The sequence below is a fragment of the Trachinotus anak genome, unplaced genomic scaffold (assembly GCF_046630095.1).
Source record: "Trachinotus anak isolate AG129_WGS33_773 ecotype Australia unplaced genomic scaffold, CSIRO_AGI_Tana_v1 ptg000009l, whole genome shotgun sequence".
Taxonomy (NCBI): domain Eukaryota; kingdom Metazoa; phylum Chordata; class Actinopteri; order Carangiformes; family Carangidae; genus Trachinotus; species Trachinotus anak.
Window position 1 is genome coordinate 21,040,944 of NW_027273860.1, and position 26,557 is coordinate 21,067,500.

The window sequence follows — 26,557 nt, forward strand, 5'->3', positions numbered from 1 at the left end:
GTAGTAGCATCTTATACAAGCCGTGTGTTGATGGTGTGATTTTTTTTCCTGTTTACAAACATATCCTCATCTTGCGATGGTGCAATAATTTTTGCATGCGTTCCATCTATGGCACTGATCACATCAGGTAGACGGCAGTTGCCATGAAGCGGCTTTATATCTCTGTACTTTTTTTTCTCAAATATCTAAAGGGAATTGTATGAATTGTCCTATGATGTGTGGTCTACAGCGCAGAGCTGACAGACAGCTGGGATATCTCTAAGTTGTCAGCATTGCAAAGTTGCATTTTCCCTGTTGCAAAGCAGTGCAGTGTTGTGAGGTGACTTCAGCCCTTTTACAATTCTTTGTGATTTGGTCTTAGTGAGTGAGGAGTCCTCTCCACTACTTCTAACTTCTCCGAGACTTAGGTGCTACTTTAGCGCCAAGTGTCTTTGTGAAAAAATGAGGAGTCCTAAAGTTAGGACTGACACGCCCATTATTATTAGGAGTTTCTCCTAAATCAGCAGGTTAGGAGCTACTTTAAGCCTGGAGATGCTTTGTGAATATGTGAAGGCACCATTGTGCATGCACGAGTGATTCAGCTCCTGGGAGGAGAAGCCTATGAAACAGAATGTGAATGTTACTGACTGACTGACTGACTGATTGTTGAAGTTACACCACTGGTCAGCTGGGCGAGGGTTGGAGTTTCCCTATTAGTCATTGCTCTTTCAAAATGATTTGGTGTGAACAAGCAGTGTTGCCAATTAAGTGCATTTTACACTAGATTTACTGACTTTTCAGACCATTTCATTACTTTACATATTACATACTATTTTTTTTTCTAGCTACAAATTGAATGATAAAAAAAAACAAAAAACATTAGCAACTTGAAAGAGAGTTGCCCCTTTGGTTAATACTGTGAATGTGTGGGCAGGAGCACGAGGTCAGGCTTTCCCTTCGTTGTGGTTCTAAAATCAGCAGCAGAGCAGCAGCTTTCAAAGTGACTGCTGGTTAACATCTAAGTCCTAATGGGCTTGGTTTCAGTCACTATTTCATTCTTGTTCCATTGTCTGACAACAGAAACCGAAAAATATATCAATGAGAACAGCTGTATTAAAACACTGTATATTCATCCATATCCATTGCTTCCCTGCTAAAAAAGACTGGAGCCAGCCAAATTATGAGGGCAGCAGGTCTAACATGGAGGTGCCTCCTGGCCTCCATTATAGCTCATCTCACGGTGCTCCTATTCAGCCTTCCACTATGAATCATCCTGCTGTTTCATTTCTCCATAACCCAGAGAGAAGGTATCCTAGTCCTGTGAGATCCAGGCTGACTGCACGCCCCTCCAGTGAGGCTTCATGGAATGAAGCCTCACTGTGAGCACAGAGAGGAAGGGGGAAGCAAACAGATGAAGAGCTGAAACCAGCTGACACTAGACTGAAACCAGCTGACTCTAGACAGAAACCAGCTGACACTAGGCAGGATGCAAACAGCCCATGATGTGGTCCAGCCATATACAAGCTTTTGACTTGGTCTTGTTAAGGTTGCAGCTGTAAAGATACTGTAGAGGGGAAAACTGGATTTTTCTGAGGTAAGACTGTATTACATTTTAAGAGTGTGATGCCATACAGCACATGTAAGGCCATGTCATCACACAAACTACTGATCTGACTGCATGAAAGCAGACATTAAATGCGAGGAAACAAGAAACATACATGTGGTTTTTCATACACCATTCCTGGTTTAATTGCATGTGAATTAAATATTTATTTGATAAACATCTGCTATAGCATGTGTTACAGTATTTACAGTATTCATTTCAGACCAGATTTTTCAGTGAATTATCCCTTTAAATCCAGGGCATTTATAGTGATACCAAATGCTATTTGTATAAATCATTTATAGTGCAACTATAGGTGTATGTGTGAAGTACAGCTGCATATTAATCCATGTCCTTTTAAAAAAACATGTTGTTTGGTCTACTCCAAGCAATGACTTATACATTTGAGTGTCATTTAAAACATTATTTCCATTAGAGGAACACGGTGAAAGTGTTTTATGTTCTACACAAATCTATAAACACATCAAAAGAAAAGTTAAGTGAAAGATATTCAAGGCACTTAGAATGCGTGAAGAAAATTTAGAGTAAAACAACATGAACACAACTCCAGTTCATACATTTATCACATATTAACAAAGTAGCTTCCAGTTGGGAATGAAAACAGATTGAGTGAATGAAAAGGCACGTTTCTGTCCCAAACAAAAGCAGGAGTAAAAACCATATCCTGGCAAACATGCATTACCATTCACCTATAAAGTGCATCACATGGCTTTTTCCGGGTCTAGTTTGAGTCATCAGTTTATGATGCACTGAATTACTCATCATCAAAGACTGGAAACAACCAAACTAAGAAACAGCTGGTCAGCACACACTACCACATGTCAAACCTTTGCCCCTCAAGTGTTACTTGGGTCTAAGAATATGGCTTTGGGGATGATGTGTAAGCCTGGAAACAGTCTTCATGCTGATAAAGCATGAAGGCTCAACAGTCATTTGCGTCACCCAGTTCTTTGTAATTTACCACTACTATAGCTTTGATTTCTTAAAACCAAGACTCTTAAACAGCATCTCTTCCCACCTCCTCCATGAATTTATCTTCTAGTTTTACAGTATGTGCTGGGATTTTCAGACATCTGGCTCTGAAACTTCTGCCACCAACCCAATACAACAGAGGTCACATGGTTACTTATGATACCTCACTTTTAACTGGAAGTATTTCCTCAACAGTCACATGAGTGGATTACCCTGAACAAGAATAAGTTGCTGTTGAGTTTTTCAAATTAATTTAAAAAACAGAATCCCATTCACATAAATTATAAAACGACAGTGGCAGAAATCTTTGAAGTGGATATCTGAAGATCTTCAGCACAAACAGCTGAAACTATCTGCAGAGACACTGCAGCAGGGGGAAGCACAAAAATGTGTCTCATGAAAATTGTGTGAACTGATCCTTTGATCATATTCGTAGACCCTGAGGAACCCAATACAAGTCCAGACCCAGTCTACACTGTTAACAGGCAAGGTGCCAGAGGAGGTTTAGTGTTGCAAATATTTATGCACTTAACTTAAACTACCATGATCATTGCCTTGAAGCAAACCATCTGGATAATGTACAAATTCATGTGTGTAGGTGTATAAACGATGTAGCAATGTGAATGGGAGATGACATGATTACTGTACACATAGGATTACATTCCTCAAAATGCAATGACAGGCCACATTCCTTGGCTCTCTCTTGGTACAGAATGTACCAAGAGGACAAATGATGCATGGCACTAAAAAGAAGAGGGAATATAGGCTTTTAGATGCAGAGTGAGTTGGACTGAAAGTGAAAACACAAGGTTGTCAATACCAGTCAATGACAGTCGATGGCAGTATAAGGCAATAAAATGGATGGATCTGTGAACAGCAAATTATCAGTCCTCTATTATACCAATAGTTATCCTGAGACATTTAATTTATCCAGACTTTTTCTTCCTTCCACAGCCACATGAGGGTGTTGTTTCTCCAGTTCCAGCAGAGAAGGCCTGTTGTCACAAAGCAATGCCCATCTGGAGAAACTTCTGAAATGATGGTTCAGGTTTTCTGTAGATTGTCACAACTGTGAAAGTCATCAAACCATTGATGTGACTCTTATTCTCAACTTATCTTATTCTTTTGGTCAAGAAGCCAAACTTTGGCTTTGTGACTGAAGGATCAAATCAATCCAACCTGGCAACCACAGTGAGAGGTTAAACAGCGAACCAGGAGGACAGTGAAGTCCACACAGTTTATGAAAGAATTAACTTATTCTGAGGTTTGAAGAAGTAAATCCATCTAGCTGCAGATACCATTCTTACAGAACACTGCACAGGTCTTCAGACTTAAGTCTTCTGTGGGTGTCACATAAAAGATTCCATGGACCATTGTACAGGGTTAAATATAAGGGAAACAGGTGGTTTTTGTAGAAACCCTTTCCCTTTTAACCCAGTACTCAGATCTTGAGGGGGAAGCTGCATGAGATCCAACTGTAAGGTGAAACAGTTACAATCTGGAAGGTGGAGAGGGGAGAGTTGTGATGGGAAGTGGGAGTAGTAAGGTTGGAGAGAGGGCAGAGAAAACAGAGGATGAGTATTTAATAGCATTCCAACATAAGGGGGGAGGAGAGTGAGAACAAAGGGGAAGAGACCAGTGTTGGTCGTCAATTTTCGGGCTTCTGGTGATAAAGCTGGGTGACCTGGATGACTGGAGGAGAGGTGCTGAGCGAGGGCCCGCACCAACAGGCAGAGGATCGCACCAGTTGGACCTTACACCTGCCACTGGAGAGAGGGACATCACAGCAGAGGAAACACATTTAGCATCGGACTCAAATTAATTGAAATGTGAGAACCGTGCACCTCAGACAAACAGACAGAGAGAATCCAAGAAGAAAGGTGGTTTCCATGTATAAAGAGGCAGATACAACATGTTATCAGCACCACAACACCAGCAAGGTACAAATCCACAGCAGGAAGACAGGTTTTCCCCCTGAATCTCCCATCTGACATGGCCTGACAGATCATGAACCATATCCTGGCTTTTTACTACTGGTCTGCATCCCCAAATATATACAGCGCCAGGAATCCACACAGTTTGGGATTAACTGAGATCTAGTCTATGTCTGTATAACAATGAGCTGCAAGACAGAAAACTAAGGGATTTTTTCATTGGGAAAATGAAAAATATATTTGATGATATTTGATGCTGTGAGCCAAATTAAGATTTTTCTCTATCAAGACAACAGATGGGAAGAGGATAGAGGAAAACCTGAAATCCAACAACCTACGATGCTCACCTGCACTCACTGAGCACTTTATTAGGAACATCTTTTTATATATATACAGTTATCCAATCAGCCAATTGTGTGGCAGCAGTGCAGTGTATAAAATCCAGCAGATCCAGGTCAGGAGTTTCAGTTCATGTTCACATCAACATCAGAGAGACAAAACTGTGACTCAGTGACAGTGACAGGGACATGATTGTTGATGTGAGTGTTTCTGGAGCTGTTCATCTCCTGGCTTTTATCTCACAGCAGACTCCAGAGTTTTTACTCAGAATGGAGCCAGAAACAAAACCATCCAGTGAGCAGCAGCTCTGTGTTGATGAGCGAGGTCAGAGGTCAGAGGTCAGAGGAGAATGGACAGACTGGTTGGAGCTGACATAAAGGCTACAGTCACTCAGATAACCACTCTTTACAACTGTGGTGAGCAGAAAAGCTTCAGATCGAACAACACGTCCAACTCTGAGGTGGATGGACTACAACAGCAGAGAGCATGTCGGGTTCCACAAGAACAGAACCCTGAGGCTGCAGTGGACTCAGGCTCACCAACACAGAACAGTTGTAGACCTGGTCTGACTTTGGCCCCTTAATACCAGTCAGTTGTGGTTTGAATACCTCAGTCTATCTGAGTATTGTTGCTGACCATGTCCATCCCTTTACACAGTTCACCATCTTCTAATGGCTACTTGCAGCAGGATAATGCTTCATGTCCCAAACTGGTTTCATCAGTGAACTTCAGTGGCCCCCCCAGTCTCCAGACCTGGATCCATTAGAACCCCTTTGGGATGTGGTGGAACATGAGACTGGCAGCGTGAATGTGCAGCTGGTAAATCTACAGAAATGATGTGATGGAGTCACGTCCACCCATCTGACCCCTCACCCCACCCAGTATTAGTATGGTGTTCCTAATAAAGTGCTGACTGAGTGTAGTGAGCATACACCACCATGTGAAGGAGCGGCACTTAACAGAACGTGTTAGTCACATACGATGCAGGGGAGTAGTGTGGCACAGACGAAAGGTACAGAGCACAGAACACAGCAGTACAGTGAAAGCACACCAGAGTTGGGGACAAATCATTTTCAGATCACTCAATACAAAAAGTGGAAATAGTACCTCTTTGGACACTTCAGTGTCTATTGTTTGGTCAACAAAATTAATTGGCTTCAAAATTAATTTTTGTGGCCTGCGACTCTCTCAAGCCTCTGGTGTTTAACACCCTTCTCTGAAGCTTTGTGTCCACATGCCACTGTAGTTTAAGAAGATGGGAAGAGAAGATCCTGAATCAGGAGCACTGAAAGTGAACTCACCCCAACACTGATAACCTTCCTCAGTACAAACACTTAAAGAGAGGTTTGGATTTTTTCAAGTAAACCTTAAACACAACACTCACATGTCATTTGTGCAGTCAGTGTGGACAGGAGGAACAATATGGAACAACATTCCACTGCACATACAGCATGTGAGTATTGCAGTAACACACACTTGAAAATAATCTGAACCTATCATTTGGCAGCCTGATACCACAAAAAAAACAGCACGCCTCCATTATAGTACTGCAGTTAACAGCAGGATGCATGTTACTAGTAGAAGGAGATCATTAAAAGACAGTATGCCACAGGGTTAGCCTGCTGAGCTGGTATATGAAGTACCTCACATGTTATGGGGATCTGTTTTCAGATTGGAGCAGCACTGCTGTGAAATGTGAGGCAAAAAAACACAAGGGAGGGGAAAACATTTAAAAAAGCAAACTGACAGGTCTGACTCAATGAAAGCTATAGTAATCGTAATAAAAGTACAAACGGGTTCAAGTTTTTAAAGGTCAAATAAGAGGCAGTCACAGGGCTCTCGTCTGAGCCTGAAATTCATTAAAGGAAACTCTGGGTTATACCTCTCTTGACAGACACATAATCCCAGACAATATCCAATGAAAGGATCAGTTGCTGGGAATGAACACAGCTATCTGGGCATCATGTGGAGAAAAGAGAAGCTGATAGTTGGTGACGGCTGATGGATCTAATGAAATGTGATGGTTTGGTTTCTTGTTTTTGAGACAGACGTGGAGCCTTTGCCCTAAAGTAGAGTCATCGTCCATATGATGTTGGATCAACTAAATCCATCATTTTCTGCAGTGTAAATAGTAAAAGCAGCTTATGAGGTTAAATCAGGATGTTTAATAGGAGCAACGTCAGATCAGATGACATCAGTTTAAAAAAAGCAAAACAAAAAAAAAACATTTTGGGACAATTACACCAGAAGGGCCATGAGTCAGATTAGGTCTGTAGTTCTGAATTTAACCTGGTTTTGCCTAACCTTTTTCCTATTATGCTCAATCAAAGCATCTTGCATTTGCATGTTTTTCCATTGTTCGGTTGCTACTGTTGCTCAGGAATTGGAAGATTTTTTCCCATCACATGGAGGAACACAGGAACTGTGCTCAGGGTTTAAATGCATTAGTTGTTTGACTGTTTGAGATCAATACATCCACCTATGTAATTTGATTAGGTGGTGGAGACTGAGGCCGGACAAGTCCACCCTGCTCAGGACCTATCAATCAAGTTCACTATAGTTAGAGAGTCTATTCATCTTATTTATGTCAACTGCAGAGAGATCCAGGCCTTCATTCCCCGCTGCTTTACATTTGTATATGTGATAATATTTTAGTTTTTCAATCTGCTCCTGCAAACTTAACTCATCCTCCATCTGTTTCACACAAGGACCTTTCAGCAGCTGATGGGTTTACTTCACTGAAAGCTAACTGAGAAACATCTCAAAGGAAGTGTGGAGTTTAATTAGAAGCAGCTTCACACCAAGAAAAACAAGAGCAGGAGCAGAATTCCTCAGGAAATGCTTTTTGCTCATCAGAATTCAGCACTGTGCTGCTATTTGAGACCTACCACCCTCTCATCATAATCACTGTACTTACTCTATGTGTGTAAAATGATAGATAAGATAGGTAGATAGATAGGAAGACTTTAGGGGGAGTTCTATTGTCCAGTAGCATGTGCAGTTGACAGTAACAGTCAGATCATGAGCGACTTCCTTTGGCTGAGGAGTGGAAGAGTCTGATGGCAGCGGGAACTAGGCATCTCCTGAACTGCTCAGTCCTGCAGCGCAGCCAGATGAGCTGCAGCTGCTTCTCTGGCCTGCCACAGTGTTGTAGAAAGGGTGACTGGTATTGTCCAATTAAAAGAAATAAAATAAAAAAAAAAAAAAAGGAAGAAAAAATGTGAAAATGTTTGAGGTAGCAGTGAAGCCATAACGCTGCCACTGAGGAGACGGAAAACTGAAAGAAAACAGCTGAAACGGCTCCTGTGAGGACGGATGGTTAAACTGACAGGAGGGAGCACAGGTGTCACTGCGCGACTGCTCCTGAACATGACTGACGAGCAGCATTACCTGTTAACTTCACTTTGCCCTCAACCACTGAGCCGCTTGGTGAGAGCAAAGTATCATTTGCTCTGAGTCAAACAGCTGATTGTGGTTAACAGTGGGATGGTTGAACACTGAACAGTTAGTTATTTGATTAAACATGTGGATATGTGAGATGTGCTGGGTATGTTTGTTGATTAACAGACTCCTCCATCTTATTCACCAACATGTGTGTTTGGTGTTTGTGTGCTGTGTTGTTACCCAGTGTCATCAGGCATGTCCTGATCAGCCTCTGCAGCGGACGACTCCACATCTGCATCTGCACTGCTCTCACTGCCCTGAGCTGACAGACCACACGGAGACTCTGGGCCCAAACATGCACCACTGGGGGGACAGACACAGACACAGACACAGACACACAAAACCAGGCAGTTTAGGCTTAATTACAACATTCTGTGCTATTTTAGCACCGAGAGCTTGTGTTGTTTGCTCTGACTATGATACAGCACATGATGTGAACCAGATGTGACTTGCAAGTGTGTGACAAATCCTTATACCCATATCTCATATATGTGTGTGTGTGTGTGTGTGTGTGTGTGTGTGTGTGTACTTGTACTTGCTACATAGTAAGGACCAAAAAAAGTATTTTACTAACAGAGTGAGGACATTTTGGGAAAGTGAGGACATTTTGGCCGGTCCTCACTTTTTGAGACACCTTCAAATCACATTTTGAGGGTTAAGACTTGGTTTTAGAGTTATGGTTAGAATTAGGTTTAGGTTAAGGTTAGGGCCAGGGTTAGGGTCAGGCACTCAGTTGTGATGGTTAAGGTCAGGGTAAGGGGCTAGGGAATGCATTATGTCAATGAGTATCCTCACAAAGATGGAAGTACAAGTCTGTGTGTATGTGTGTGTGTGTGTGTGTGTGTGTGTGTGTGAGTGAGTCCACTGACTTGATATGTTTCTCTAGTCGCAGTATGGCCTGCTCCTTCTCCTCCAGCCTCCTCTTCAGGGAGGCGATTTCCCTCTGCTTCTCCAGAAGCTCCTTCTGGAGACGATAGTTGCTCTCCTCCAGAGTCTCGCAGAACGCCTGGAGGGAGGGAAGAACGGAGAACCGAAGAACAGGAGTCGTTGTGGGCAGTTGACAGAAAGGGTGGAAGGCAAACAAAGTGACAGGCCATGGATGAAAACAGACTTAAGAGTGAAGGTCATCAAGACATTTTTCAGGCACCTCAAACACTTGCGAGCAGTCTGCATATTCATCTCAAGTCCTTTATTACATCTACAATTAAACTGCTGTAAACATACAAGTTTGACCTGTTTGAGGAGCCTGAAAAAATGTCCCTGTCAATTGAAGGTGGTGGTTTAACGAGGGCTGATGACATATATCGATTTTAATGAGTTAATTAGAGTTCCTGTTCACACCCCTGTAAAATCATTTTCAATTCTTACTCTGTCCTCCTGTGTTCTTGTCTTATTTACATCTGCAGGCTTAGTAAATACTCAGATACTCTCTGATGGAAAGGCCTCCTTAACATCATGCTCATAATCAAATGAGAATTTGGTGTGAACCAAGTTTCCCACACAGTCAGTCCTCAGAACGATTAATGTTCAACACCCAGCCACAAACGGATGATGTGTTAAAGTGACACTTGGGGTTATTTGACGTGGGGTCGTGTGAGGTACTTATCTAGAGTTAGTGTGTCACCTGCAGCAGGTTCAGACCAGTGCTCCCAGTTTGGAGAAGCAGCAGGAGCACCGGTACAGAAGCTGAGCGATCAGCTGCTGAGGACAGGGTCATCTGCAAAAACCTGTTTCAGCTACAGAAAAAAGCTAATATCAGCTGAAGGGCACACTTTTTTATTTTGAATGTTTTATCTTGATGTCAAACAGCCCTTTCCTTTGGAACTACAATTTGTGAACTGTTGAACTAGTCTACAACTAAGGTGGTATTACTCCGCAGACCACCTGAGCGTTGAAAGTGTTAAAAATGTTCAAAATAAAGCATACACTTCATTGACATTAGCTTTTTTTTGTGGGTATTTTTTAAAGTGCTAAAACAGGTTTTTGTGGATGGCCCTGACAGCAGTGTCTGTGCCAGTGCTCCTTCTCTGACCTGGGAGCACTGACCTCAGTTTCCTGCAGGTAACATACTGACTATAGATCAGTAGTTCACACAGCCCCACGTCAAATAACCTGAACTATCACTTTACAGTGGCTGAACACTGTGGAAGGAAAGACTCCTCCAAAGGCACTAAAGAGACACACCCATGGATATCAATGCTAATATGCACACACATGGCCACACATACTGTCACGTGTACACGCACACGCTTACCCTGCTCTCCTCCAAACTATCAAAGGGCCCAGGTGGGTCATCCAGACACAGAAACTCTCTCACTGCCAGGCTGTCGAGGAGAAGGAACGGTGTAATATCTGTGTGTGTCTATGTATTCTGCAGAAAAGTGTGCTCAGTAACACAATAAACAATAATACTTGATTAACTTCACAGCATTAGCATGACATTGATACATCTACCTGATAATATGTGAAGAGTTAGAAATCAAAACAGCAGCTTTCTTGTTTTTGCTGTTAGTGCTGGTATTTGAGTTTGACATTGCAAAGCACAGTGTAGATACAAAAATGCTAAATAATTCAAGAGTCATGTCACATACCAGTTAGCAATGTCTTTATGTGCAACCAGGTTTTGCAAGAAGGCTTGCAGTCCCAACTGTCTGTCTTCCAGGAAGTCACTGTCATAGTTGTCCTTAAACCAACGCTTAGGAGGCAGTGAGAGGCGGAAGCCTGGAAACATGTCCTTCAGCTAGACACACACACACACACACACACACACACACACACACACACACACACACACACACACACACACACACACACACACACAGTGAGTGACTATCACATGCTCTACATACAGTTACAGCAGATACAGTAAAACAATGACAGAGCAACAATGAGGTTATAAGCCTTGACATGATGCAGAGGCCGAGGTGTAAAGTCAGTGACAGTCTGCTCTATGTGCTCTCAAGAAATAATAACTAAGCAAACTGTGCTGTCCTCCACCTCTGACTTTCATCCTTATGCCACAAATAAACAGCTTTTCACATGTGTGGTCACAACTTCATTTGATTTTTGAATTTTTCTGCATTAAAATATGTTCATATATTACAAATTACACAAACGTAGATTAGGCAAAATCAAGATTTAGTTTAAATTGACTAAATGGATTGAGTTGAGACAGTTTCTTGGCATCACAAAGCTTGATAAGCTTTTTTCATGGGAGACGTTTTGATATATCAAAGTGGGAAAACCACTGGTTTCAATAATAAAATTAATAACACTGACACAATGCTGTTATTAATTACACCAGTGCAGTCGAAATGTACTTTTGTGTCCATAGTGTTAATGGTTGTGTCAGACAAACCACATAGTGCCGCGTCATACTCCTGGAAGCATACTAATATAATAATACTGATAATAAATGTCTGACAAGAGCCTTCTTTTCTGATTTTTACAAAAATATTCTAAAGTCCGAGAGGACCATTATTTCAATTGTGCTGTATATCCTGTATGTGTAGAGTAATTGACAATAAAACTGACTTTGACTTTTGACTAAAGTATCCCTTAAATCTGGGTTTTAAACTTATGACCAAGATATAAACTGATAAAATGAGTGTGGAAAAATAAACTTCAGTGCTGTCTGCAGTGACAAGTGCCAGTAAATCTGTGATAAGCTAATATCAGCTGATAACATCAACATGTTGGTTCTTCAAGCTTTTATCCTCCAGCTGCCATTCAACCTTTCATTCACCGTCTCTGCCACTTCTGTCTCTCTACCCTCAAATTCCTGTTGTCGACTGTGGCCCATAGATCAGTTGTAGACATCACAATCGCATCACATCACTACCCTGACTACCTCAAAATCATGGCAGCAATGGTCAATGCCTCTGGAAAACCCTGAGGTAAGAAAACCTCAGAAACTAGTTGTTCCCACAGTCATGTGAGCTGAGAACAAACACATCCACTGCCTCCACTGATCACCACTCTATCACCCCGAGCCTCATCCTGAGCTCCAACTCTGACAGGAGGAACTTTCATCCTGCTCTCCCCTACAGCTGCTCAGGTGCTTGAGCTTTACATTACAGAGCACAGATGTTTGGCCATGCTCATGGTCGGATGTTTCGAGAGTGAAATGAACGTGAGAATTTGCAGCCCTCCACATGAGCTTCATGTCTGGTGTACGGGCCTTATTTGAAACAATAAAACATCAACGTGTATGCAATTAAATGTGTGGCCTTGAAATAGGCACAAAAGGAAAAAAATACATAACAAATGGCAGCTTTGACCTCATTAGAGGACATAGTAAATGGCAGAATTAGAAGGGAAGGAGTATTTAATGTCTCTTGGAGCTGTGTGCTGAGTTGGGTCCAGCTTTGGAGAGGGATGTGGAGGAGTCCAAACAAACTATCCTCACAAACAGAATGGTAGAAAACAGGGTACAGGCTGGCGGGTGTGCAATGCGTGGCTTCTTGGTAAGCAATTCATTTATATTTAAAATACACGAGGGAGCAGGGAAGCAGGGAGTTCCCCTGTGGAGCGTTTTAATATTGTAAATACACATGTACGCTGTCTTTAGAGCATTAAAATATACTCCTCAGTGGTTGAGGTAGAGATATGCAGTTTTCTTCCTCTTAAAGAATCAGTGCTTTCTGACAAGTCTGTTTGTCCATGTGAGTCATTTACATCTGGCAATAAACGAAAAGTTGGAAAAGATTTGGACAGTCTTCCCTTTTTTCTGGCAGATCGCCTCATTATATCTCTAGGTGTATTGAAAACAGTGAATGATGGATGTAAGTAGTGTGTGAAATAAACCAAATACTACTGTAAACTATTTCACTCATTTGAAGAAAGAAAAAGTGCATAATGAGCATGAAGAATACTCCACTCTGGTGCAGGTCATGTCAGGATGCCACCACATTCACAGCGTCCACCATATTTCCCCACTCCATTTGTTCTCTATAGGAATGAATGGATGAAAGGATGTCCACACCCCCTCAATACCTTCCCTCTACTTGTTGAATGTAGGGTGTTCCCGTCTCCTGTTTCCATTCCTCTTTTCTAAGATTACTGTGTCTCAACAAGTTCCACCTGTTTTAAAATTGTGTGTTACATTAAATTATATCATGAAGATTTTGCAAGCCTGCAGAGATTTTTAAAAAATATTTTTTTGTTGTATGCTGTTTTTCCTTGTACAGTGTCATCACTGGGCTGATTATTTTTTCCCTTCTGTAGCCTGTGACCAAACTGTCCTTCCTGAAACCACGACAGACCTGTTTCCCTACTTGGCTCTGGCTGTTGGGCGATTTGGGAACAGTGGGCTTCTTTGTGTAGCTCTAATCACTTCCACAGCGCACTCAAAAACAAAAGAAAGCCAGCTGAAAACAGAGAGTTGATGGTCAAAAACAGAGTCTGCAAACATGGATGGATGATCACAAAACTGAGCTCAAGCTTGTCTTCAAATCTGGGACTTTCCACAACATCATATGTGTACAGACAACACACTCAGACTCACCTTGTCGTTGAGCCGGGAGAAGTCTGCATACCTTCTAAAAACAACCCAGCTCTCATCCGGAGTCTTCCTAACCAGGATCTTATAAACCTACAGCAAGGAAAGACAAGACAAACACACACAATTACACAAAATGCTGGACTTGTGAGAAACTGGTGTCTACCAAAGTATCTTGTGACAAACATAATGCCTACAAGCAACTACCACATACAACAGTATATTAAAGTAAAAAAGTGAAGAGCAAAGTGACATTGTCTCCCTTGATAAGGTGATATATAAAGGAGCCGCCAGGATGTTCACTGTGTTGTTGAAATGCTGAGATGCCTTTCTGTCCTCCTCTTCTCTTAACATATCCCAGAGCTGTACCTCTAAATTCAGCCTCTGAGCTGGACTGAAGAAAACCTACTGACAACTGATCTGCAGTAACTCAAAGTGCAGAACAACTTGTTCCTCCATGCTTTTGTTAAGTGTTTGAAGAGGATGTGTAGAAAAGTCTGTGTGCTGAATAAATGTTGACATTAGGTTTTTAATCTCTTATATGCACCATGCTGTGTGTTTGTCCTGAGCGTGCAAGTCTATCTCATTGCTGTCCTGTTACCACAGCTCCAGGCAGACAGATGCGTTCACATGCTGCCAACCTACATATGATAAATAACATAGTATTTAATCTTTGATGAGAGGTGTCACACTATGATGCCACGATATCACATTCACTGATTTTCAGCTTTCATACCGTGAACTTGGCCCTCTCCTCCATGACTTCATACCCCAGCACAGTAGGGGTGATAGGCCTCTCCTCTCCTTGCTGGCTCCCAGCAGGGTCTGATATGGAGCGGGGGCAGCTGGAGTACTCCACAGAGGGTTCCACAGTGCCATTGATCCTGGCCCGTGTCACAGGGCTCTGCAGGGGTGGTGGCGTCCGGCTGCGGCTGCCTCTGTCCATGCGGCGAGACTGGCGCTGGGAACCTAATCCTCCAAATCCTCTTCCGTGGTCCTCCAAGCTGCTGGAGACGCTGCCTAGTGATGATGCTCGCTGTGGCCGTCTGAGCTTGTTGCTCCCACCTGAAAAGGCTCTGTCCATGGGCACAGGGACAGGCACAAAGGGTGTTGCCATCTTCCTGAGCTGTGCACTCCTGCCCTGCCACTGCAGTAGGCAACAAGGGTTCTCCACACAGACCGTGCTTCACTTCAGCTGTGCTGTGTCAACAGAGTGAAGTGGTACTGCTCATCCGGAGGGGCTGACACCCTGTGCAAAAAAAAAATTTGGTATCCACATGATTTAAATTAGCTATAGGCTTCCTTAAATATAGACTTCATACTGGGATCCTCAGAATTGCGTCTAACTGACACAAATGGAGCACAATCTGTCGGCAAACATTATCCTGAAATAAGGGTACCAGGCTGTGAGGGCAGATGAATTATTGACATGAGCCAGATGTCATTCATAATTCATGGATTTGTACATTGTGTGTAAAATCTATGATGGAAAAAAGTCTGTTAACATCTAAAGATAATTAGAGTGTCCACTCATCTTGACAGTTGATTTGCTTTTATACACCTGTTCCAGTCAACATCCTGAATGCTGCACAAAGGCAAGAGCTGTGATGCTTGGATGTGAGATGAAGGAAGAGGGTTTTCATGGAACAAAGAGGCCTGAAATTATTTCTGTTCATACTTGGAGAGTGGGAGCGACCTGTCAACCATGTCCACATTAATTTTGCATCAGTGGGGCTGAGAGAAACCAGCAATGTGCCTCTGAGTGACCAGAAATGAAGAGCCTAACAACATGCTGATAATATGCACTACTACTTTAATGGGGATATATATGTGTGTAGAAAGACAAAACCTGCCAATGTCATATCAATGGATATGACTGGATGACAAAAGACATCAGAACACAAGAGGATGAAAAGGTAAATATAAGGAAATGACATCATTACCGCTCACTCACTTTTGACTCGTAGTGCTATGAAAGACCTGAGACCAGAGCAAACTTAACAACAAAACACTGGCTGCCTGACATCCCGCGTCATACTTTTCTAATGTTCAATGTTTTTAAAAGCTACTGGCGGATAATCGTTTACTAAGTCAGGATAGTATGCGACGTTCTTTTACAGAACTCCATTCACAAAATGTGAAATTTTAGTTACGAAGTACGTTACCCTGCTGCTTTCAGTTCAGGCCCAAATGGCAGCGACAATAGCTGAGTGGTTAGAGTAGCAAAAGTGAGATATATATTATTACAGTAAATATTACACATGGAGTGAAACAATTTCAGTATTAAATCACAGTAACAGCTACAAGTAAATACACCTACCTAGTGACAGTTGCTCGCTAGCACAGGCAAAGTACAAACAAAGTAGACTAACTAAAAAAATGTTAAAATAAAAGGTGCTTATAATGTTAAATATATGCCGAATAGAACAACAATTCGTAATGGTCAGGAGAAGGTTTTCTGAATTTTTTTTCCCTTGTACAATACCAATGAAAAATGGGGCAACGCTTGACCGACACATTTTTGAATGGCATTTGGCCATGTCCTCTGTCTCACTTCGAAGACCCTGGGATGCAAGCTATCACGTTACGATCACGTTAGCTAGCAAGCTAAGAGCGCATGTGGACTAAGCTAAGATGACGCACGGTGACAAGGACTTTCGCTTACCGTTGGAAGCCAATATCCTTCCCCTTCAGAAAATGGTTTTACCACACATTTAAAACCTGATGCCCGATTGCCTGGTTGCTGTACTGCGATACCTCCTCCTGCCCTGTCCTGTTCATGTTCATGTTAGCTTGAAGTGAACACGATGGCAGCAGTGCTTGAAGACGGTCAGATGAGGGCGCTGCATTACACGAAAAGAAAGTAGTCCCACGGTAACGGTTGCTTCCACCCGGTCTTACGCCACACGTTCGTGTCGTTGTCAGCTTCTCTACCTACTGTTGTCAACACACCTATAAACAGTGTAAATGCTTGCTGCTGTTGCAGCATGGAAAGTAGCAGTAATGGTTGCCACAACAGCCTGAATGGAGCAGTTGCACACAATAACAGATGGGTAGGTAGGCGGAAAAGTTGCAATATTACTTTCACGCAATGTGGCAACTAAGAGGGAAAAGTGTAAAACGTAATTGTATTTGTTGTAAGTTCATTGTTAAAGCTAACCTGGATGCAGGTTCTGCAAGCTGAGAAAACAGCTCAGTACTGGAAAATGATACATGTGAGGGCAAACTATGAAACCTGGTGGGGGACAACCTTCCTGTGATGGTTTTGTTGAACTCTATAGCAGAGGCAGAGTTCTCTGAGTGGCTGGACTTTATATACAGGTGCACTAAGCATCGGTAAACTAACTGTAAACTTAAAAATCCACTTTGAGCCAACACGCAACAAATCCCAAAAGTTCCTCCCCCAGTTTGGACATAATTCCTAATTTGAGTTTCATAAACCAAAATAGCTTTTTCAGTTTTTCAACATTAGATCATAAAAACTCATTCAAATGACTAAATGGCTAAAGTTACTGTAATGGAAACAATATCAGCAAGTCTCAAACTAAAGCATGCACCATTCCATTATGCAGATCATTATACAGACATACATACACATGTATGTATGTGCGTGTGTGTGTGTGTGTGTGTGTGTGTGTGTGTGTGTGTAAGCAGTCTAATTTCACAGTTTGGCACACCCTAAACTTTAAACTTAGGAAACTTGTATAACTTGTTCTCATGCTTTGGCCAAATAGATGACACGGATGCATCTTCAAGTTGATGAAATGCAAACCAAAACAACAACCACAAATTTGCTGGATGAAAGTAATAGCTTGTGAAAACAATAGTGACAACAATGACAATATGACTAATAAACAAGTCTGGAAAATGTCAGACTCAGTCATGTTGCACCTTCACCACAGCATCTTTCTCACTGATGGCTCAGATTAATTTAAATTGTGTGTGTGTGTGTGTGTACTTGTACTTGCTACATAGTAAGGACCAAAAAAAGTATTTTACTAACAGAGTGAGGACATTATGGGAAAGTGAGGACATTTTGGCCGGTCCTCACTTTTTGAGACACCTTCAAATCACATTTTGAGGGTTAAGACTTGGTTTTAGAGTTATGGTTAGAATTAGGTTTAGGTTAAGGTTAAGGTTAGGGTTAGGGTTAGGCACTCAGTTGTGATGGTTAAGGTCAGGGTAAGGGGCTAGGGAATGCATTATGTCAGTGAGAGTCCTCACAAAGATAGAAGTACAAGTATGTGTGTGTGTGTGTTTGTATTAATCTGGTTTGAACAATGTGGCACATTTCTTGATTTACATTGCCCAGTGTTTCTGGAAATTATTGCTTAATTAGCACTTTGTCTTCTTCATAATGCCCACTCATGCATCCACCTTGCATCCATCCATCCATCCATCCATCCATCCATCCCTTTTCTGTTCACTGTATTTGTTCAGGGTCACATGAGCATCTCCTCAGAACCCCCATCCCCCACCCCCCACCCCGGCATCATAACTATGAAAAGGGTGGATGTGCCTTTCAGTGATGGGTGTGATTTCTAGACATGTTCTCAAGGTGCAGCCGCCTACTTTAGTTTGGGTGTGTCAGTCTGTAACATAACAAAGTGCTGACTCAAACAGAACAGATCCTTCTATCACTGAAAGGTGACGGATCCCTGCTGACTTGAAGGAGAGTGTCTGTGAGTAAGTACAGATTGCCTTATTGTCACCTGATTTCCATTACAAACCTGATACAGAAAGATAACAGGGGTCATCCAGGTTTTATACAACTACTTTATACCCTCTTCACCTGGTTTGCCAAGGCAACAGGCATTAAGTAGTGATGAGCAGAGTCTGATTGAGTGATTTTATTGAGTTTGGTGAGATTTCACTTTAGTAAAAGAATTGAAATCAATAAATTCAGATTTATCTGTGAGGGGATTTCTCTACACACGTCTGGGAAGAGATATTGTTATTATGCTGCCAGGTCGTTAAATCACCACTGAAAAAGGGCATCCTGAAGGTTTGCACAGGCTCCTTGAATTTTAAATTTTAGTTGGCATATTAAACCAAGAGGCCAAAGACTTGGATTTCAAGCAAATCATTTGAATTTGGTAGCTTCTCTGAAACACTACATTACAGTCATTACCAAGACAGTTTCTCTGACTATGCCCTCAGGCTGACAGCTGAAATATGTGACTTGTCTAGAGCAGTTTACTTACTGTTCCAAGTCTCATCCTAAGCAATAAGTGTGTTATTCTGCACAAACTGAACATTTTTGTAAACCATTTGTGTTTCACATAACCAGGGAAACATAATTTTGTCTCATTTTGTGTGTGCTGTTTACAGATACAGTGCAGTGCCACAGTACAATTTTAATTCAGTAATTAATGTTCTGCTCTTAATGTCTTTTCTTTGTATCAGACACAATGGCATCATCAACCCCTCTGTCCAAGGCCAACACCACCTTCTCTCTGGCTTTGCTCAACAAGCTGAGTGATAGCGACAAGACTGCAAATGTCTTCTTTTCTCCTTTTAGCATCTCCTCAGCCCTGGCTATGGTGATGCTGGGGGCCGCAGGCAACACAGCCACACAGATGTCAGAGGTACAGGAGACACACACACTAAAGCACATGGTGTGGAAATTAACTGTAGAAAAGTTACAGCTATCATGTTAACGCATCCATCCAGACTAAGATGATTATACAGGCATGCATTTGCAGGTTAGTAGAACTGGTTGATGATGTGGCTGGAATTTCTGCATCATGTTGCTGCATCAAAGGAAAAGGAAAAAGGCGTGGGCTCTGGCGTCAAGCTCTGTCATGTTTGTAGGGAACTGGGCGTACAGTTTACTGCAATACTGAATGAAGACAGTGGATACATTATATTTAACCTAAAGAAAAAGACATGAGTCAGGAGTATAAGAATAAATGTACTGGGGTAATTAATGGTCAGATAATTAACAGCGTGCACGAGATGTAGCAAACATAAGTTCATTGTTGTCAGAATGGCAGAATTGTATAGAAGTCAAAGCAGTGAAGCCAGACTGGAAGTGATATAGTCCTGTCCCGAGTGAATTTCAATGGTGGAACAGGTACTCTAGTAAGTAAGTACAAGTGCTGTACTTAATTATAGTTTACTATTGTATACTGGTAATACACACATGCACTATGCAGACAATACAATAGGAATATGAATTGCAACAATGGTTAATTGATCATTTAATTTTATAGTTATTTTGTTGAACTGGACACATTGCATACACGGCAGCCTGATTTGGATTAATCATGTGTTTGTGAACAAAGTCTGGTTTTGTTCCCAGCTGGGAATACCGATGGAGCAACAGTTGCCTTTCAGCCAGATGTGAGATTGATGGATGCAGCTGAACTGCACAGCACAGGGGAAGGTTCACAGTTTGAATAGGGAGTGGTGGTGAAAGTTTTAATGTAGGCGTTGACAAGTTCTGAGTTACCTATTATGAAATTTTACTTGTAAGTGAAAGGGAGAGTCTCATCCTGTAAGCCAGTGAGTCATCAGGTTTATGATGACAACATGTCTGTACATGCACGGTCATGATTGTAACACCAGGCTGCAGAGAGGTAGCTTTGTTAATAGAGGTGCAACACTTTTTTGTTAACCTATCCATTAATCTGTCTCACACACACACACACACACACACAGGCATGCATGCACACACGCACACACAAACAATGTTGAACTCAGCAGAGATCCTAATGTTGAGAGAAACTTCCTATTGCACCCTTAGGTCCTCTGCTTCACTGAGACACAGCAACTGTCGCAGGCAGACGTCCCACAGCAGATGAAAATGCACTCAACGATGCAGTCGCCGATGCAGTCGCAGATACAGACGCGCATTCAGATGCAGACACAGATACAGCGGAGCTCCAGACTGCCACAGTATCTGCTCAAGGTGGTAACAAAGTCAGAGGATAATGAATGATGAGGGTGTGTCGGGTCATCTGGTGAGGAAAGCTGAGATTTTGGTTCCAGAGCGTTACACACTCAATTTCCTGCTGCTTGCAAATTTCAATCTCTTGGAAATACAAACCTTAACATGAAGCTCAAAACAGCAAAACAAGTAGATTTATGCAACAGATGGGAAATTCAGTGCGTTCACACTGCAACAAAGGCAAACCATCCTTTTCTTTGCTCTGCACTGAAGAGGACAATGTGAAACAATATGATGGGGGTCAACGGTGGTTTTCCATGGAATATTTTATATTAATACTAATGGTGTTAATGCTTTTGTTTGGTCTGTTTTCATATTCTCTCCAAAAGGTGCTGGGGTCTCTTAACGAGAAGTCAAACTAATTAAAACTTCAGGATCTTGGGGTCAATGGTCATTTTAATTACAGTAAATGATGAGGACACCGACACCAAACACACCCATGCAGTACAGCATTACTCGACATCTCACCGTGCCAGCATGCTAGCAAAGACACTGACTGAACATTAATAAAGGACCAATACAGGAGCAGTGCAGCAGTGCAGTAGTAACAGTTGGTGTGTTTTCTCATCATTTATCAGGAAAATTAACCTCAAGGCCAATGATGCACTTTAACATAATGCAAAGTTGTCTTTCATCTGTCATAGTGTGCCAATGTAACACACAGGTCTTCTCTGGCTGTTCGCAGTGCCTGAAACCCCAGGACTGTCAGGACGATGTCCACTCTGGCTTCGCTCAGCTGCTGAGCGAGCTCAACAAGCCAGATGCTCCGTATGCCCTCAGCGTGGCCAACAGACTGTACGGGGAGCAGTCCTACCAGTTTGTTGAGGTGTGTCTGTGTGTGTGTGTGTGTATGTGTGTGTGTGAGTGCCAGTGAATTATTTGGTGAGGGGATGATCTGCAATCCTATAATTTATTGTGTTGATATTGCAACGTGGCCTTAAGCTCAAACCTATAAATGTGCAGGCATATTCCCAGACAACCAGCTCCTTACTTCTCTAAAGTTCAACTCATTCATTCCTTTATTTGGAAACACCAATAAAGCAAATATAATTATCATATAATTATAGTCTCAGATGAGAACATGCACACTGTTGAGAAGGCTTTGGTGTAATTTTTCTAACTAATGTTTGCAAGTTAGTGCGGAGTGTGGTGCAGGGTAAATTAAAACCTAACAAAAATAAGATGTAAGAAGATACTTCATGAACAATGCCTTAAAAAGAGTCATATACAGTATATTGGTGTGACAGTGCTGATTTATTCTTATATTTTAAAATGCAAATGTAAAAACAATAGTATTGACTGAAACCACTACAAACAAAATGCATTTGTACGTATGTTTGTCAAATGAATTAGATGTAAGTCAATTTGATGAATAACAGGTTCACACAGATGTGTTCATAAAAACAGCCTTTAGTGGGGAATCGGATATTAATTGCTGGTTTTGCCAGCATTTCATTAATTACAGAATATAAAGTGCTGCTACTGTCTTAGTTGTACGTAACAGCTAAAGAAGACATTGTACAGCTGCAGGACTACACATGACAAATAAACTGTCCTCAGTGTGTAAAATCAGGGAAGTCTTGTACCTGTGTGCTGCTTAATGTGAGTAATAAACTGAGTATTCAAATGTGCTGTTTTTGATTTCAGGGCTTTTTAGCAGAAACCAAGAAGCACTACAACACTGAGCTGGAGTCTGTGAACTTCCAATCCAGCCCGGAGGAGGCCAGGGTCAACATCAACAGCTGGGTGGAGAAGCAGACACAAGGTAGGTCTCAGAATTAGCATACACACACTCCTCAGTGTTGATTCCAAACATCCCTTTCTCTCAAAGTGTTCACGCTTCTATTTCTGTTGTTTTGGGGTTTTTTTTATATTCTATTCTTTAGAGTTCAGTATGGCCTTAGTGTAGCTGGTAGTTTCAGTTTCAGTGAAGTGTCTTGAACATTTAATGGGTATTTGTTTTTGTGAATCTGCTCTTATTTCCTCAGGGATCAATCTTTGCTTTATGGGCTCAAATTTGAGTCAATTCGATTTTGAGCTTGTAAAGTGATGTTCACAAATAATTCCAAAGTGTGCAGTTGTAAACCGACCTCTGTAAACCTGTAAAATCTACAGGGAACATTCAAGGTTGTGCATGTGTAGAAAAGTTTCTACACACTGATGTTACAAGTGCAAATGTTGACCCCATTTTCACTCCTGAATCTGATTGGACAATGACAGTCCAATCACAAAGCAGAGTCCCATCGATTTCTCCTGCAGGTTTATTTGACAGATTTACTCCACACTGTAATTATTTGTGAACATCACTCATCTTATAATCTTTTTGACCCTCTGTTGTTCTCTGTGCAGAAGTTGCCATGGGGTTGAATAACCCACATGCATGATCTAATTTTCTGCTTCCAGGTTTCCCAGTTTCCATTTTATATTAAATTTCCTCTTCACACAGACACTTTATATTTTGTGCTGTTTCCATGATTATTTTTTAAATTTTATTTTACATTTGACTGATTTGTACAGGAACTTGTTTTCAGTGTCTCTAAAGTGATGATGATGATGATGATGATGATGATGATGATGATGATGATGATGATGATGATGGTTTTGCTTACCACTGTTCACCAGATAAAATCAAGGACCTACTGACCCAGGACATGGTGGACGGCTTGTCCAGGCTGGTGCTGGTTAATGCCATCTACTTCAAAGGCAACTGGAACAAACGGTTTGAGGAGGATTCTACTGTTGATGCTCAGTTTAGAATAAACAAGGTAACACTGCACATCGACAGCACTGGATGGAGACACTGAGGAACAAAAGCAGCATTCTGGGTTTGTGAAATGATGTTGTGTGATAGTATACAGTGTACCTGAGGTCTGTAATACTGTAGCTGGCATGTGCTGGACACTGACAGTAGACCATGACAAAGCTGTATCTATTTATACTCTAGCTCCAGCTTTTTCAGTAAAGGCCAATAAGTGTGACCAATAAGTGACTGTCTGACTAGAAGAATTTTCCCTGCCAGCCCATGGCAGTGAAGTGACAGTGCTCACTTTCTGCACCTTACTAAGCTGGCAGTGGATCTATCTGGTGACAGAAAGCCTTCATCAAGTTCAGTCTACATCATCCCAACTATTTACCCACACCTAGTAAAGACTGGGATTAAAGCTGGGTTCACTGAATAAATCATGTGGTGATAGTAATCTACACCACCTGCATTTTCCCTGTGTCTTTTTCTTGGAAAATTCAGAAGCTACCCCACAGTATATTAACCAGTTAAAACGAGCCTCACCAGCTGTAGCATGGTCTTTGTTCATAATGAGTGCTTTTCTACTTTTGGTATTTTAAGTATATATTTATATGTTTCCTGGCTTTTTTTTGTTCCATATAATAAATCAGACCTAGGATGTAGTATAAAACGAATCATGGTGCATAGATGACAGAATTATCCAAACAGGCAAGCATGTTTTACAGTTTAAGAGTGGGTGAGTTTTGAGAAAATCTCAACTATCTCAACAAGAAAAGTGTTTTTCTTTGCTCCCTGTTGTCTCTAGAATGACACTAAGCCAGTGAAGATGATGTGCCAGTCAAGTAAATTCTCTCTCGCCACCATTCCTGAGGCCAACTGCCAGGTAACGTCCTTGTTTTTCAGTATGTGGTTTTGACCATACCTGTTTGTTTGCCATGCAATTTGATATTACAATAATTTCAATGAAATATGGTGGACAGATTGATTTACCATGATCCAAAGAACAAATGGTTCCATTCTGGCATTGAAACCTTCAGACTTTTAGTTTTTGAGATCATTTCTACAGCCGTAACTACAAATAGAGATCCAGACAGACTCCAAACAGAAACCTGTTTTTTAGAATGAAGAAACCAAATGATCTGTAAATGAAATGACATTAAACACTGAATGTTTTTGGCCAGATCCTAGAGATGCCCTATAAAGGGAAGGACCTGAGCATGCTCATCTTCCTGCCCAGTGAGATAGAGGATGATACAATGGGCTTGGAGAAGGTAGGACACATACATACAAACAGTAAACAAATGAACAATTTTAAACAGAGTAATAATAGATACTGTCTCCACCCCCAGCTGGAGAAGGGGCTGACCTATGAGAACTTTGTGGAGTGGACTCGTCCAGATTTAATGGGTCAAAGTGAGGTTGAGGTGAAGCTGCCTCGATTCAAGATGGAGGAGACGTATGACCTGAATGAAGTCCTGAAAAACATGGGCATGGTGGATGCTTTTGACGTTACAAAGAGTGACTTCTCTGGTGAGACATGTGTTATAGTATGATACATTAAACACATAGCTGCCTGTATTATTAGTATCACCAAGTGTATTTGTCTAAAACTTTCTCCCTCCTCTGCTGACAGGCATGTCTCCCACCAACGACCTGGTGCTGTCAAAAGTCGCCCACAAGGCTTTTGTGGAGGTGAACGAGGAGGGAACTGAAGCTGCTGCCGCCACTGCCGCCGCCATGACGGAACGCTCTGCAATGATTCCTGCCACCTTCACTGCAGACCACCCCTTTCTGTTCTTCATCCGACATAATCCCTCCATGAGCGTCCTCTTTGCAGGCCGATTCTGCTCCCCCGTGTGAGCACTTTGTCCTTTAGAGCAGTGTTCCTCAACCAGCGGAGGTGTACACCTCATGTGACAACAGTCAAAGGTTTCAGGGTTGAGAATCACTGCTTCATATTGAGTCCACAGCCCCTCTGCACTGCTTTAGCTAGAAATCACATTTCCTGTCTGAGTTAAATTCCCATCCTGTATTTCTAGGAGTGGAAGATGTGGCTCTGCACAGTGCACCCTCACATTTACATCCAGACATATGTAACAGAAAGTGTTGCAGTTGTTCCTAGCAGGTGTGCTCGAGCTAAATCCCAAACTTTTCTGATGATGATTTGTACGTTTTGAAATAGTCTTTGCTTGTAGGTGAGGAGGGAAATCTCAGACTATCTCAGACAGGCTGCTGAACTGTTGCACCATCACATCATAGAGAGTAAAATGTTTTGAAATATACTTTTACCATTCAAGTATGTTGAGCATTTTGCCAGTTAATGAACCAGACTATGGCCACATTATGTATCGTTATGCTTGCATGAATGGAATAAAGTGTTTGGTTTGAAAACACTTTGTGTCATCTCTGAGGCTTCATTTTTTAGCCACCAACATTTCCTCAGGTTGGAGCCAGTATGACCAGGAGGCCAATAGAGGGAGCTGCTGCCTCAGTGACAAAATCTTCCGCTCTGCAAGTTGCACCAAGTGAGGCTTTACTATGTGTGTGTCTGTGATGAATGCACCACACGTACAGCAGGCCTACGTGTGCACCCTGTGCACTCACTCCAGCTGCCTCGCTAAAGCTTGCAGATGTATTTTCCCTCCTCAGTGTCCACTCTCTTACCTGCGTCCCACTGTGGATGAAGACCCAGCTCCACAACAGGTGTTCACACTCAGATTAATGACTCCTGACTCTAACACAATTTTTCTCAGTTTCTTTTTCTGACTTACATTTATAATACTGTTATAAATCTGAAACATTAAGTGCACTCATCACATTGATTTAATATCATTGTGAGGGACAATATTATATGTAGGAAGGGAAACTGTGAGAAGGCCTGTATGTAGTCTTAGTCTCTAATGTTTTGTCTGCTTCCATTTACATACATGAAGGGGACAGAAGATTAGAACATGTGTGGTTCAATGACCTGTTTATATATTTCTGTCACAGAGGAGGTATAGTTAATTCAGGAAGTCTTCAGACCTCTTCACTTTTTTCACATTTCGTCATGTTAAAAAAATAAATAAAA

The 26,557-nt window shown here is 41.8% G+C and overlaps 2 protein-coding genes across 13 annotated transcripts in view; one reads left to right on the forward strand and one right to left on the reverse strand.

The window, feature by feature from the left end:
- Positions 1–1,700: 1,700 nt before the first annotated feature.
- Positions 1,701–16,631, reverse strand: snx16 (sorting nexin 16). 6 transcript variants are annotated; one of them, XM_071485749.1, is made up of 9 exons: positions 16,458–16,631; positions 14,529–15,041; positions 13,799–13,885; positions 10,884–11,032; positions 10,547–10,616; positions 9,162–9,298; positions 8,473–8,595; positions 6,497–6,531; positions 1,701–4,341 (listed from the first exon to the last, which is right to left on the reverse strand). In XM_071485749.1, exons 2-8 carry the CDS (start codon positions 14,907–14,909, stop codon positions 6,516–6,518), a joined length of 963 nt encoding a protein of 320 aa, XP_071341850.1. In that variant the 5' UTR covers positions 14,910–15,041; positions 16,458–16,631; the 3' UTR covers positions 1,701–4,341; positions 6,497–6,515. The 6 variants fall into 6 exon arrangements, with proteins under 6 accessions (XP_071341850.1, XP_071341849.1, XP_071341848.1 ...); XM_071485748.1 differs by having other exon boundaries at positions 6,492–6,531; XM_071485747.1 differs by having other exon boundaries at positions 6,497–6,534; positions 16,458–16,630.
- A 74-nt stretch (positions 16,632–16,705) lies between these two features.
- Positions 16,706–26,557, forward strand: part of serpinb1l3 (serpin peptidase inhibitor, clade B (ovalbumin), member 1, like 3) — a 22,509-nt gene continuing 12,657 nt past the window's right edge. For 2 of the 7 annotated variants that reach the window (XM_071485736.1, XM_071485738.1), the window contains exons 1-2: positions 16,827–16,845; positions 19,199–19,380. In XM_071485736.1, coding sequence (XP_071341837.1) covers positions 16,842–16,845; positions 19,199–19,380 — 186 coding nt within the window. In that variant the 5' untranslated portion in view covers positions 16,827–16,841. Of the gene's footprint in view, positions 16,846–18,322; positions 18,479–19,198; positions 19,381–20,540; positions 20,706–21,408; positions 21,571–22,391; positions 22,510–23,366; positions 23,510–24,292; positions 24,371–24,668; positions 24,759–24,836; positions 25,018–25,120; positions 25,881–26,557 lie in introns of those variants that run through there. The other 5 variants (XM_071485732.1, XM_071485734.1, XM_071485733.1 and 2 more) reach the window with 5 other exon arrangements.

What these genes read in the sequence shown, in the direction of transcription:
- snx16 (XM_071485744.1), bottom strand. Translation starts at nt 14,909, where the DNA reads ATGGCAACACCCTTTGTGCCTGTCCCTGTGCCCATGGACAGAGCCTTT. An exon ending in TCTCCCGGCTCAACGACAAG is followed by an intron (nt 11,033 to 13,798) that starts GTGAGTCTGAGT and finishes GTGTGTGTCTAG; the next exon opens with CTGAAGGACATGTTTCCAGG. An exon ending in CGACTAGAGAAACATATCAA is followed by an intron (nt 8,596 to 9,161) that starts GTCAGTGGACTC and finishes CTGTCCCCCCAG; the next exon opens with TGGTGCATGTTTGGGCCCAG.